At 44.6% G+C, this 15,434-nt stretch overlaps 1 protein-coding gene across 1 annotated transcript in view; it reads left to right on the forward strand.

Annotated features, from left to right (window-relative positions):
• ext1b (exostosin glycosyltransferase 1b) overlaps positions 1-15,310 on the forward strand; it is a 77,606-nt gene extending 62,296 nt beyond the window's left edge. The window contains exons 6-11 of the mRNA XM_042076763.1: positions 752-870; positions 3,157-3,252; positions 6,055-6,144; positions 7,927-8,087; positions 8,404-8,575; positions 11,669-15,310. Of these exons, the coding sequence (XP_041932697.1) occupies positions 752-870; positions 3,157-3,252; positions 6,055-6,144; positions 7,927-8,087; positions 8,404-8,575; positions 11,669-11,854 (824 nt within the window). The 3' untranslated portion in view covers positions 11,855-15,310. The remainder of the gene's footprint in view (positions 1-751; positions 871-3,156; positions 3,253-6,054; positions 6,145-7,926; positions 8,088-8,403; positions 8,576-11,668) is intronic.
• Positions 15,311-15,434: the final 124 nt, after the last annotated feature.

The following is a 15,434-nucleotide window of genomic DNA, read 5'->3' on the forward strand; positions in this document are numbered from 1 at the left end:
CCAATTCACAGCATTATGGAGTGCAAACCTAAATACCATCCTGGAATCGCTCTTCATCTTAATATGGATGCGGCTGTCGGCTTGATCAATATAAGGCACTTGATTGAGCACCTCTCATTAGCTTGTAAAAGATGAAGGCGGTTGAGAGAGGGAGGAGGGAGGGAGAGAGGGGGGGAGGGCTGCTGTAACCAGCATGAAACGTGGCACCCGTTTGTCATGGAGGCGACGTTGTAATGAGCCGGAGGTGGCATTTTGAAGCAGCGTGTCGAGATTAAAATACAAAAAAAACAAAAAAAAACTCGACTGCGGGAACCTTCAAGGACTGAATAAATCTCCTTGGGGCTCCCCTCGATAAGCCAGAGGCTTGATTCACCAAATGTACAAGCTGTTCCAAAATAATATCACCGTATCCAGATCAAGAATTATTTATACTGTGTTCTGTATGATGCAGTATGATTATACTGTATTGTGTAAGATATTTCTGTTTTCTTGTTGTTGCTGTCTAGCGTTCCCAGTATCAAGGGCACAGAGTCAGCTGTCAAATAGCAATTAGTCAGTTTCGTTCTTGCATTAAGCTTGGGTTAATCTTTATCAAATCAAATGATGCTTTATTGACATGAATGAATTCATGTGTTGTTTCCCAGGCTGAAAGTTACTATATTTCTCTATATCTGACTGTCTGCCTCTCTCTCTCCTTTCTTTCTCTCTCTCTCTCTCTCTCTCTCTCTCTCTCCATTTCTCTATTCCTCAGGTATCAGACCGCAGCCCAAGTTCACCGCAGTCATCCATGCTGTCACCCCCCTGGTCTCCCAGTCTCAACCCATCCTCAAGCTGCTGGTGGCTGTGGCCAAGTCCCAGTACTGTTCCCAGGTAAAGAAAGCCTCTCGTTCATCTTGTGTCTCCACCCCTCCATCAACCCTTTCTTTCTCCTTCTCTTTTCTTGCAAAGCAGTGATGTCTCACTATTCTCACCTCAGCCGCACTACATCCTCCTCATCTTCGTGTTCTTTCAACTTGGTTTGTTTCCGTATCGATCTGTCATTCTTTCTTTTGGCTTGTTTCTGTTCTACAAGACCTCTGTACCTTGACCTGTTCTACATTGCTGAATCCACATAACTACCACTGCGTGTTTCCATGGTATCCAGTCTCCCACAGGGATGACTGGCCTGAGCTTGCAGCAATGTGGCTTAGCTGTATGGTTCATTGTAGTTCTGTGTGTGTGTGTGTGTGTGTTTGTGTGTGTGGCAGAATGGGTTTCAAGGATAAGATCATGGGAGCATAATTCACATAAACTGAGCCCACTGGAAAGGGATGCATTTACACCACCGGCGAGGCAGTGTTGCTCTTCATCTCTCCCCCTTTCTTTCTCTCTCTCCATCTCTCTCTCTCTCTCTCTCTCTCTCTCTCCCTACCCTCCATCTTTCTCAAATGGAATGTGTGCTGCTTCTGGCACACAAATGAAGGGACAGGAAGCAGCAGAGAAAAGAAGCCCAGAAGAATTAAACAACAAGCTTATACCATCACCATTCCACACACACACACACACACACACACACACACACACTTCTGCTGTGTTTCATTAAGAGGGGCCTGGGCATGATGGAGTACAGGAAGTGGAGGAAGACGGGACATAAATAAAAGACAGAAAGAAAGGGATGAGGGAGAGAAAAGGAGGGGAAAGGAAAGGGGGAGAGCCGGTTCTGGCAAGCACATTCCCTCTATGACTTGAGACCTCCTGCTGTGAGACTGTGTTCCTCGGTTCTGAGAGAGGGTGTGTGTGTTTGTGTGTGGACATGTGTACCGTTCGACTTCAAAAAATGTTTGAGAGCGTGTACGGAGACACACATACACCCCAATCACTCACATATGCATACACTAACACACACACATTATCTAACGAATACATGCATAAATACGGACACATACACACACATACACACACACACACACACACACACACACACACACACACACACACACTCACTCACTTTAATAAAATGACTGAACCTGATGGAAACGCCATCTGTGTGTCCGCTCTCATCAGTGAACGGAAGCAAGGCTAATCATATTTCAGATGAGGGTTGGAGGGCTCATGATGAGATGGTTGGAGGGCCTGATGCTGCCAGTGGCCAGACACATCCCCCCACATCATCCAGCCAGGCCACGGAGCCTCCCTGAGTGGGCCTGGTCCTGGGCCATGGGAGCCTGGAGGGTTCTGTCACTTGCTCTCTTCCGCACGTTCTCTCAAACGGTTCTCTCAGACGGTTCTCTCTTTGTCTTTCACTCCTCGAGTGTATCGCTCTTTTTTTTTTCTTCTTTTAGTGTGCCCTTTATTTGTTTTTGTTTTGTTTTTTTGTTTAACTTTAACTCACTCTCTCAGACACACGTATGTACGCCAACGTTTGTTTTGCCACTCTGTAGTGCTCCTGACTGTATTTGCCTCAGCTCTGTCCCTTCTGCCGTTTCCCTTCATTCTCTCCTGAGCTCGTCCTCCTACCGTTCTCTGCTCTCAGATTGCCATCACTCTCTGTGTCTCTCTCTCTGTGTCCCCCTGTATAGCTCCACATAAACGCCCAGTTTCCCTGTTCCCCACCAGGCCACTGGCTTGGCTGCCTATGTGGCATCACATACATGTCCCTCCCCTCCCCCTTTCTCCTTCTCTCCCTCTCTCTCTCTCTCTCTCTCTCTCTCTCTCTCTCTCTCTCTCTCTCTCTCTCTCTCTGCTCCCGCATCAAACATTCATGAGGGCTAATGTAGGAGCAGTCAGTGGCTCAGGTTAACCAGTGGAGTAATTACATGCCTCATGTAAAGAGCGTAGCCTTTGAAAGAGCAAAGCCAATCTGGGCTTTTCTTTCCACTTCACGTCAAGAGCCGACTGCTGCTTTTTTTTTTTTGGGGGGGGGGAGTGGTTGGGCTTCAGGGTCTGGTTACAAGGAAGCAGTTTCAATGGTGTGTGTGTGTGAGAAAGAGGTATTGTTTTGTTTTTTTGTGCGTCTCTGAAGATGCCAGTGTGACGGTGGAAATGTGCCACCATCTGTGGTAGGTGAGATGGTGTGGAGAATGGCGGAAGTGTTGTGTTGTGTGAATGACTCATGTCCCCCCCCCCCCCCCCCCCCCCTCTCTCTCTCGCTTTCTCTCTCTTCCTCTCCTCCTTCAGATCATCGTTCTGTGGAACTGTGACAAGCCTCTCCCTGCCAAGCACCGCTGGCCTGCCACCTCTATTCCTGTTGTCGTCATCGAGGGAGAGAACAAGGTATTACCACACACACACACACACACACACAGACACCCTGTTATACTCACACTCACTCTGACACCCCCCCCCTCCAAAACACACACACACACACTCTCCGACCCTCTCTTAGACACAGCTCTCCTAATGTAAGCCGCTGCACCACTCTTGAGCAGGTGTGCACTTAAGCGGTCTAGCCCTATCTGCCTTGCCCTGCATTGCCTAGTCAGCATAAAGCTAGCAGAGACTGCTGCAGATATAGGCCACCCTGTACCCCCCTCTCCATGACACAGGGGAAGAGAAGGGAAAAAAGAAGGGATAGAGTGAGTTAGAGGGGGGAAGAAAAAAGGAATGAATGGAATGAGGGAAGAAGAGAGATCCTTATGAACTTGCTTTGCAGTCTTGTCATTTTCGCCTGCATGGAGTGTGCAATTGCACGAGCAAGACAGAGTGAAGCAGAGAAGGAAGGCGAGAGAGTAAGAGAGTGGACAGAGAGGGAGGGAAAGAAAGAAACAAAGAAAGAAAGAAAGAAAGGGAGGGAGAAAAACAGAGAGGGAATGACAGAGTAAAAGAAGGGGAGCAGAGGAGAGAAGTGTGGAGAAGGAGAGAGACAGACACAGAGAGAGAGGAGGAGGAGGAGGAGGACGTCTGGGATCGTGTTTCTGTCTCAGGGGGCCCCTGGAGTGGCGCTGGGTGTTTGGTGGCGGCTGCGGTTTGTTGTGTTTGCGGCGGGCCGTGTGTACAGAGCAGCGCAGCGCAGCACTACGTCTGCCTCCGTCGGGCCAGCGGCGGGGCCCCTGTGGGGGGCACTACGGGGCAGTGCCGGAGGCTCGGTGGCCTCACTTTTCTCTTTTTTTATGCTTTGGCTGACCTTTTTTACCTCCCTTATTTATCGCCCTCGTTTCCTTCAGCACACTCTCCACGCAGAGATGTGCTCGTCATGTTCATGAGGCTGCCGCTGTTAAAGGTCAAATGCTTCATATCTGCATAACTGCAGTGACTGCAGTTGTACTTTCTCTCTCTCTATCTCTCTCTCTCGCTCCCATCCTCCTTTCTTTTTCTTCTCTCCTCCACTCTCTCTGACCTTGACCCTTACCCGGTGCATCTCCACACCTCTGCTGACATTTCAGCTAATTTGGGCTTGGAGAGTTTTCAAAAAGAACCACTCGCTCACTCCCTGGTGTGCGCGTGTGTGTGTGCCGTGTTAAAAAAAAAAAAAAAGTGGAGAAATGCACTGCAGGCAGATTCCACCTTGAAGAGTACACCCGCTCACACATACCCATACACAGACACACACACACACACACACAAATACACACACAGCTGCCTCATGAGTGACCCTATAGTATTACCCAACAGCTGGACATGCGAGCCAGTCTCTGTATCAGTGGTCCAGCCTGTGGAATCTCAACCCCCCATGTAAACAAGCAGATGACGTCAACCCTACTTTTTCTGGAAAGTTCTTTTACCACGCGACGGGGTGCGGTTCAGGTCATTTGAGACCATGTAAGCGGCATATCACGGTTCTGTCATATGACCGTGACGCGCCGCCACAGAAAGAGAAAGTGTAGTGAGGCGTAGAGGTGACCTTGACAGCTTTTGGCTACAAGCTGCCCTCTCTTCATGACAACAGAGGAGGATAATACATGCATGTGTTTGGCTCAAGCTGCTAATTGGTATTGCATTCATTATTCAGCATCCATTTGCAGCTAATGGACTACACGTGTGTGTGTGTGTGTGTGTGTGTGTATGTGTGTGAGTGTTTTGTATCTGTATACATGCTTGTGTGTCTTTGTCTGTCTGTGTGTGTGTGTTTTGTATTTGTACATGCGCTTGTGTGTTTGTTGACTCTGGCTGGCCCTCTGTGCGGTAGGGTTTTTGACTCGTCGATAAATCTGTATACAGGAGGATTTTCTGCTTGTTAGATCAGTTGAAACCGAGGTGTGTGTGTGTGTGTGTGTGTGCGCGTGCGTGTGTGTGTGTGTGTGTGTGTGTGTGTCAGTCAGAGGCCCCCCCTACAGTACAAACATGGGGCCACCTGTGTGTGCTCATGATGTTGAAATCTCCACATCATGGCTTATGGCTCACGCTTTATTTAACCGGCGTGTGTTAGGAAAACAGCAAAGGCAAACCTCGCAAAAGGGTGTGCTTATGCACATGTGCTATGAGGAGTCCATGTGCTAGTATTGTGGGCTGCTGAATTTCTTGCCATATGTATGTCAGAGGGAGAGAGGGAGAAGAAACTTAGAGAAAGGTAGAGAGAGTGAGTTGGAGAGAGGTAAAGAGATATAGATGTACAGAGACGTGGCAAAAACGTGTGGGAGAGCTGCTTTTTTTGAATCTGGCACGCTACCCGTGAGACACACACACACACACTCTTTCTCACACACAGCACACACAAAGTTGTTTTTGTGTTGCTACTTCAAAGCGCATCTGAAAAGAAGAGAAAAAAGCCTACGCAACTCAGCAGCGCACCAAGCTGTGCCTCCCAGTCTGCTGTCACTTGACATCTCTTCTCCTCTCTCCGCTGCTGTCGTCCTCGCTCACTCTCTCTATCCCTCTCTTTTCACCCCCCATCCATTTACTCACTGTACACCCCAGACTACTGTGTACATATTTAAACACAAGCCATATTTTGAGTCCAGCAGGGTTAGACTTAAAGGAGACATTCCTGTCTCTGAAAAGTTCAAAAACATAATCTGGCAGCAATGAATTGTAATTTCTGTGGCAGATAATGCCTTGCTTGATGTGATTGGCTGCTTGCTGTGATTGACGTGTGACCTGGCCAGTGTGTGAATCTGATCTCTGTACTGTTGTTTACAGGTGATGAGCAGCAGGTTCCAGCCGTATGAGACCATCCAAACAGACGCCGTGTTGAGCCTGGACGAGGACACCGTGCTGTCCACCACAGAGGTGTGTGTGTGTGTGTGTGTGTGTGTGTGTGTGTTTGTGTGTGTGTGTCCTCTGGTTTCTTTCCATGGCGGCTGTCTGTTCCCCACTGACCGCTCTGGCTCCCTCTGTTTGCTCGTGTCTCTATCACTTTATCCTTCCATCGCTTCGGATTTTATTCTGTCGTTCGCATTTTATTCCCTCAGCCCTTTTCACTTGGCTTAACTTGTTGCCTCTCTTAATCAGTCTCTCTTTCTCCCGCTTTCACTCATTCTTTCACTGTGTCTCTTGCTCTCCCTCTCACTCTCTCACTCTCCCTGCCTGTGGTTTGACCTAAGTGCCGGTTAAGTCTGATGAGGGTGGTGATGTCACCGCTTGGCTAGTTTCCTGAGTGTGGCTTTGGATGGAGCTGCGTCAGCACACACACACACACACACACACACACACAGGCCTCTAAGCCCTCAGCACTAACTCCTCATGCTGCCCCAGATCTCTTTCTCTCTCTTTTTCCTCTCTCTCCCTCCCTCCATCCATTCTTGATCTGTTTATCTCTGCAGCTCCCTCACTCATGTTTTTAATACCACAATCTTCCAATCCCCCCCCCCCCCCCCCCCCCTCCCGTTTCCAATTTGGCTGGAGTCCTCTTTTTGAGTCAGGATGTACCTTCTTTCTCTCCCTCCCTAATTCCATTCCTCCCCCTCTCCCTCACACATTGCCTTTCTCTTCCTCTCACTCTCCCGCCTCCCTCTTTCAGTATCCTGGGATCCTTCAACCCATATTAACCACCATCTAGTTTTTAAGTCCACATGAAGTCTGCCTGTTGTCCTACTTTTTTTTTTGTCACGCAGCATAAAGTGCCACGGGAAGTAGCTTAGCAAGCAGTCACAAGGGTATACCACCACTACTGCTAAAACTAACCATGGAAAACATGCAAGCACATACTGTTACCCACATACTGGGTTTCATAGTGTTTCATAGTTATTTTTTTAGCTTCATCTCAGGCAGCTTGACAATGAGACATTTCCCCCTTATCAAACTTGTCTGTTCCGACACTCTCACAGTCGGTCAACCTCTGACTCTCAGTCCCAGCGAGGAATCACCTTAAGTGGCTTTGACCGATCCAGCTCTCACAGATAAGAGCCAGCCGGTTTCTTCCTTCATGTCGCCAGTTCACTCAACACACACACACACATACACACACACACACACACAGACTCCCAAATCCACATCCTTCCTCACCCTCTCCCCTTAGATGTTTCCTTTAATCAGGATTGGTGGTGTTTCTAAATATCATTTGGAAAAGAAGGAAATTACCCTTCCTGTTATTCCTTGAAAAAAATCTTGTTTTCTCCATCATGCTGGCTTCCTCTCTCTCTCTCTCCCTCCCTTTCTCCTCTATTCCACTCACTCTCAGTGTTTGGCAGAGGTGCACGCCCAGATGTTTAGTCTGCCTGGCTCTTTGCGCTGTGCGTCAGCAGAGCTGGTTGAGACTCAGTTGATTATTTTATCTCCAACCTGGTCTCTGGTATAAGCCTGCCAGACTGTTATTTCTTCCTTTATTCCTCTTTTGAAGCATCTGATGTTTTTTTCTGTAATTATTCGGTAATCAAGGAGCTTTGATGAGCAAGAGAAAGAGGGGTGTGTGTGTGTGGGGGGGGGGGGGGGGGGTCTTCCCCAGCTGTGGCTTTGAAATCTGGGTGCCTGAACCATCAGTTGCTTTTTTTTGCCAATTATGTTGTCCCCCCTGTGTTTGTTTGTTCATGTGAGGGGGGTATTAACATCTCCCTTCCCTCTCCTCCCCCTCAGGTGGATTTTGCCTTCACCGTGTGGCAGAGCTTCCCAGAGAGGATCGTGGGCTACCCCGCCCGTAGCCACTTCTGGGACAGCAACAAGGAGCGCTGGGGCTACACCTCCAAGTGGACAAATGACTACTCCATGGTCCTGACAGGAGCGGCCATCTACCATAGGTACCACACCAACACAGCGCCGGCATTTAATTAACATAATAATATATAGTAAAAGGGCTTTTTAAATGTCATCAAGGCTTATTTATGATCATATTTTGTCATCTGAAATCAGATTTCATTGCAGTCAGATTTTGTTTATGAATCTGTCTCTAACTTGCTCTCTCCTGACGTTGAACCCGAGATTATAGTTATGAGGTACCCACTTACAAAGCTAAACGATTAAAGTTGCTAATACTTCTAATCATGTTTGAGATTGTACGAGTAATGTTTCTATGCAGTTTTACTCAGTCTGTTTTGCCTTCTGTCTCCCTCACAGATATTACCACTACCTGTACACTCACTTTCTGCCAAGCAGCCTGAAAAGCATGGTGGACCAGCTGGCAAACTGTGAAGACATCCTCATGAACTTTCTGGTGTCAGCGGTCACCAGGCTGCCTCCGATCAAGGTCACCCAAAAGAAGCAGTACAAGGAGACCATGATGGGGCAGGTGTGTGGGGCTTTGTCTAATCATGGGCTGGGTGGAGGATTGAACAATAGAGTTATCTGACTCCTTGATTGTGCTTTGGCCTGTTTTATCCCAACTGACCCAAGGAAAGGGAAGATCAGTAAATTGTGTGAGCTAGGAGGTGCATAAACATGACCTGTTCCCATAACTCATTTCACAAACACCCAAGGCCATTTTCCTTCTTTTTTTTTTTTTTTTTTTTTTTGTACTCATTTTTTATTGTATTTGGTGGGTAACAACATATATGAAAGGCATTGTTACAACACAACTATCATAGTAGCACAGTCAGTATAGAACAGTCCATTTAGTTTCTCTCCAGTAAAATGTCTTGAACTCTGGCAATTCCATTTCTCCAAGTTTGTATTGTCCGAGGAGTAGAATCTAGAGTAAAGAATCTCTAAGAATGTATTCAGCCAATGCTTATGGGCTAGGTTGTGGGGTGGAACCCAAACTTGAACAATGATCTTTTTGGCTGCTGTTAGACCAGCTAACCAAATTTTTCTAGACCTTTCATTCATGCATTCAAGTTTAGAGTCATCATTGAGAAGGTGTAAAACAGGATCCATAGGAAGCTGAATATCAATGAGATCAGACAATGACTGTAACACCTTATTCCAAAAATCATAAATCTTAGGGCAGTCCCACATTATATGCATAAAAGTCCCCAAAGCATTTTGTGAGCACAAAGTACAAAGTGGATGTGGAGCTTGACCGATTAAGTGTCTGACTCTAGGAGTAAGATAAGCTCTATGAGATATCTTCATATGAATAAACTGATGATTAGGATTATGAGAGGAGCTACATATGTTATCCCAGCTTGCTTCCCAGTCTATTTCTCTACCTCTGAGTGCCATTGAATGATCCCATGCCAATGTACTAGGCTTAGGTGATAAATATGAGAGAAGTCTGGCATACAGAAAAGAGACAACGCTTTTAGGGGGCCACGTGTATCCAACTGACTAGAGGATGCTCTTTCATCTCTGAGCCCCATACAACCTTGTGTGCGTTAAGAGCTGACCTAAGTCTGAAGTAAAAGAATAAGGAATGTCTAGGGATATCATAAAGTGAAACCAACTCATTAAAGCTTAGTAAAGAGTGACTACCATTTAAGTCTCCAATGACCCATATACCCTTCTCTGCCCATAAACCTTGAGTGAATTGCTTATTTCTAGACAATAGATTATTATTACGCCAAACAGGAGATGATTCATGCCATTTCGATGTAAATCCCACAAGTTTCTCAACTTTTCTAAATGTTTGAAGCATGTATGTCAATACTGGGCCATACCTCAATGTACAATGTTTAATGGAGAGACCAGAAAACAGAAAATCCTTAAGCCTAATGGGAGCAATTATGTATTGCTCTATTGTCTGCCATGGTGATATAGAATTTGGATCCAGCCAGTGCTTCAGTGGGCGCATGGTAAATGCCCAGTGATAGTATTTAAAGTTAGGAAGTGCCCAGCCTCCTTCTAGTTTGTTATGTTGTAGTGTGATCCGTTTTATACGTGGTCCTCTCCCATTCCAAATATATTTAGTGAGTAGTAAGTCAACTTTGGACCAGTAATCCTTCGGCGGAGATAGTGGCAGCATAGAGGAGATGAAATTAATGCTTGGTAAAATATTCATTTTCACTACTGCTATGCGAGACGGGACAGATGCAGGGAGAGCAGACCATCTTTTTGTATCCTCCTCAACCTTTCTCAAAACATTGGTGTAGTTCAGTTTAGTTATGGCTGTGACCGATGTTTGAATTAGCACCCCTAGATATTTGACCTCTTTGGTAATTACAATATTAGTAGGTAAAACTAGCTGACTTCTACTATCTCTGTTAACTAACATCAGGGCAGATTTAGAGAGATTAATTTTAAAACCGGATAGTGCACCAAACATATTTAACACATTAATAGTGTTGGGAAGAGAGTTCTGTACATCTGACATATAGATTAATGTTATCGTCTGCATACATTGACACTGTGTGAATAGAAGAGCCAATTTGAATAGGAGAAATAGATATACAGTTACGAATATACTGCGCAAGAGGTTCTATAGAGAGATTAAAGAGTAAAGGGGACAAGGGGCAGCCCTGTCTTGTACCACGGTTTATAGTAAACAAATTTGAAATTACACCTCCTATACAGACTCTAGCAGAAGGGTTTGCATACAACACCTGAATCATTTTAATAAACTTAGGACCAAACTTAAATTCTTTAAGGACAGGCCATAGGTATTGCCATTCAAGCCTATCAAAGGCCTTCTCTGCATCAAGAAAGAGAAGGCCACAAGAAGAGGGAATCTTCTGTGCTTCACCTAAAATGTGAATTAGTCGCCTAATATTGTCTGCGGCCAAACTGCCCTTCGAGAATCCCGTTTGGTCTGGATGTATTAGATCTGGCAATACTGACTAGTTTGCAGGCTAATACACGGGAATAAATTGTAAGGTCAGCATTAATAAGTGATATTGGCCGGTAGCTTGCACATTCAGAAGGGTCTTTGTCTGGTTTGGGGATGACTGAAAAAAGTGCAGTGTTAAGGTCTTTGTGGAAATGCCCTTGTTCAATAGCAAAATTTATAGAATTCAGCCATAAAGGACCTAAAATCTCCCATAAAGCTGAATAAAGCTCGCAATCCATCAAGGCTCCATTTTCCTTCTTAAAAACATCATTACGTCTTCTGCTAATTTATCATTGTAAGCCAGGGTTTTTAGGAGGTAGTTTAAGGTTAAAATCATATAACTTTTATCCACCAAGAGCTTTTCTACCCTTAGGTTACCATAACAAAATAATTGTATGGTGAACATGATTAAAAATTAATGAGGAAGGTTGGCTTGTGAGTTATGCATGCTTGAGTTACTGAGTAAATCAATGGAAGTTGTGCCATCTGTTTGACCAAAATCTGTGAGATTACGTTAAGAACACTTGAATGCACCTACACCTAATGGCCAACAAAAACTAGTTTCACAGATATCTGACTGTAGCTGTGGGTCTGAGGCCAAAATACCTCAGTGCTGAAATTCAGTGCAAGTTGTCCAGTACGGTGACCATGTGCTTTGTCTCTTGTCCTTCCTCCTCGCAGTCCTCCAGGGCATCTCGCTGGGCCGACCCGGACCACTTTGCCCAGCGGCAGACCTGCATGAACAAGTTCGCCAGCTGGTTTGGCGGCATGCCTCTGGTGCACTCCCAAATGAGACTGGACCCGGTCCTGTTCAAGGACCAGGTCTCCATCCTCCGCAAGAAATACAGGGAGATCGAGAGGCTCTGACAAGACTGGCGCCCCCTGTCGGCCGACCGACCGACCACAGGGGGCCCCGAGAGACTACTTTGAGAGGAGGACCACACAGGACCCGCTAAAATGCCCCCTCCACCCCCCTTAAAAGAAGCAGGGAGGGGGGGGGGGGGAGGGGCAAAGGGAGGTCCCAGACTCTTTGTCTTCCACTCAGCACATTGCCAATGATGACAGAAAAAGGTGCCAGGCCAGGAGCGGTGTCTGGGGAACTTCGCACACTCATGCACACTCGACAAGCCCTCATCTGGGGAAACACGCCTCACACACTCTCCTACCCGCAGGAGACTTCTTCAAAATGTATATCCCGAATGCATAAACCAGCTGACAAGACTAAAGGCTTTCTCGCCGCAAATGTTCATTGTAAGGAGGACGCGCAACGGACGAATCCCTCTGGTCCCCGGAAATCTGAGGTGGGGGGGGGGGGGGTGGCTGCAATGCAACGCAACACGCATCCCTGATTTCCAATCCACCGAGCCAGGATCGGAAAGCAGGATCTGGATCCGAACCACAGCTTTTCCCCTTACAACCCACACTTCCATGTATCCCCAGCAGGATATCCCCACTTACATTTTCTTTCTTTCTTTTGGTCTCGGATCGGAGTCAGTGCCATATTCTGTTATTGTTTCCACTTGTTTTAAAGTTGATTTATTTTTCTTTGACCCAGTTTTAATATTTCTATCAATAATGTCTTGTCCATTCATTAAGTCAGAGTATCAGTGGTAAATCAGAGGTGCAGAAATTTGCTAGCGCCAATTTGAATCACATCCAAATACAACTGCTTTTGTTTTTTTTTACGTTTTCCCATATGTGATGCATCAGAACATATTTTACACTTAAGTTTGCCTTAAAGCCACAGCCATTTTCTTGAAGTTGTCAGTTAGGCCTAAGCCCTGGGGAATTTGTTTGTTTCTCTGAAGAAGTGATTTGTAAAACTGCTCAAGTCACAGCCTACTAAATTACTTAGTTTAAAGGTTTTTATTTTTTCTAAATAACTCGGTATGTTTTTTGGTAGCCTGCAACACTTCGTTATGTACTGTAATTAGTCAATGAGCAGATGGCCATTCTATAGTCATAGACTGGCTTCAACAGCTGAAAAAAACATGTAACACCTTAATTTGTCTAATATAGCAAATCCTCCTCCTACAAAGCTTAAATATTTGGAATGCAGACCGCTTCAATCTGTTCATGGCACAAGCTGAAACCATCCAAGATCATTTTCTTAGGAATCAGGACTGAGTGTCCCCTACTAAAACACTGAATGTAGTCTTGAGGCCATTTACCCGTCCTAAACTCTTCAACTTTCTACACACTACTTTCAGACAAAACCTGAATCTACATTTTGTTTTTCTTTTGTTGGGAATGGCACTATAGTGATCAGCACCTTCTAAGTTCTCATCTCTTCTCATGTATTATCCCATGAAATAATTCAAGAAACGAATTAAAGAGCTAGCCAACCATGTGATCCAACAAGTACTTGAATGTCTGCTAACTTGAAGGAGTGCCATATATATATATATATATATATATATATATATATATATATATATATATATGCGTATGTATGACCTTTTTAAATCTTGGAGGTGAATGGACTTAGTAGTGCCAGCTGTGAGCCAGACTTGCATTGTTACATTAGCAGTATCTTGTATCCTAATTGGGAACAACATGGGGAAAAAACTAAGAGCTAGCCATATCTAACTGTGTAGCCATCAAACCAGTGTGACCAGTGTGTGCATTGTAACACTACCGTTTTGGATTCTGGACAAAGACGTTTGTTTCATTGCCTGCAGAAGATCAAAAGATATGATGTTGGAAGTGTTCTTACTACTAGTTCTTACTGGTAACACTTGACCTGTTAGGTCCATGTTGAAACTGTGAGTAGGACAAAAAAAGGTTTACACTACATTGGTCGGATGTGTACTTTGATGTATCTCACATTTACACTCAATGAAATGCAATGTTTGATTAAGATTAATGCTGACTTTATCAATTATTTTCACACAGGTTATTTCAGGCATAGGCTGAAACTTTGCGAGGAAAGCCTCTGATACAGCAAACTTATTTGGCCACCAAAGTTCAACTCCTTTAAATCAGTCAATATCAGACAGCTGATGCTAGAGCTTGTATGCCTGACTTTATTGGGAGTGTTGAGCTATTGGGTTTTCTATTGAAGACCCAGTGAGACCATAATCCTGATGAAAATAAATGGTAATCAGCGTAATATACTGACTCGCAGCTGAAACTGAAGTTCAGTTGACCATCTAGTGCAAGTGTATCGAGATATCGAGCCTCTGCAATTGCGTTGGGCTGAAACTGTCTTGTGATGGAAATACCTGGCCACACAGTTTCATATGTAATCCAGAGTTTCATTGTACATATCCTGTGTATTTATTTTTCACAGTGCACCAAGAAAACCATCTGCAGTACCATGTGCATTCTGCATATCTTATGACAGGATGACATCTGTAAAGTGTAAAAAAAATATTTTGTTGAAAGATGTACATTTGTGTATTTGTCTATTTTTTAATACCAATGCTGGTGCCAATGCATTTTTTTTTTTTTTCTACGTCTGCCCATTTAATTAAACAAAAAAAAAAAAAAGACGAGACATTTCACAGTCCTTTGAGCTTAATGTCACTTTTCTTTTCTTTGTGCCCCAGTTCAGTGCTACCGTTGTGATGCGACAAAGCCATTCATATGTAACTGATGGTTTGAATGCTGCTGCTCTCAGACAAGATTCTTTTTTAAAAACCACCAAAGACACTTCTGTCTGCTTTAACGTTGGGTTTTCTGTTGAAGGGGAAAAACAAATATAATCTGGCTGAATGTTTTGCGTGGGTTGACTAGGTGCAACCCCTGTATAGAGCTCTCCACAGGCTCTTCAAAATACCCACTTTTAACTAAAAGGAACCCATCAAAAATATCTTTAACAGTCTACCATGACTCACAATTCTAGTTAGCAAGACATTTCCTCTCTGCAAGGAGCATATAGAGGTTTGATCTCATCTGACGCATTTCATCGTTTGAGCATGTGCCATCTCTTGATTGTGCCTTGTGACAGAATTAGGAATAGTGATGGTGCCTCAGCTGGGAGGCCTATAGATGAGAGCATAGCCCATATCAGTCGGTTTTACCTTGTCAAACACTGGAATCCCACTGCAGTCATAGGTGACCTCAAACATCAAATGTCATCTAGACTTTGGAGATTGTGCTGAAGATATCCCTGACCTGCATGACTTTGCAATTATTTATAAACATTCTCAGATTTTTGTTTTGTTTACTTGTTCCCTCCTGCACACCCTCTTCCCTGAACTACCGGGAATTAACAAATTACTTTTTTATAGAGGTAATAAAAGAAATAGAAAAATGTCAATTTTGTATGAATGATTTATATATAAATGAAATAAAGTCATATTTGATGGTGTATGTTAAGGTGACAATGTGATCTTTTTCTTTGCACTCATTCCATACCTAATTCAGTATTTGATTGTCTAAAGCATAATGGGCAACCAACAACAAAGTAATCAAGGGGTCGTGACAAATTATTGGACTCTTG

Source organism: Alosa sapidissima, chromosome 21, assembly GCF_018492685.1.
Source record: "Alosa sapidissima isolate fAloSap1 chromosome 21, fAloSap1.pri, whole genome shotgun sequence".
Classification (NCBI taxonomy): Eukaryota; Metazoa; Chordata; class Actinopteri; order Clupeiformes; family Clupeidae; genus Alosa; species Alosa sapidissima.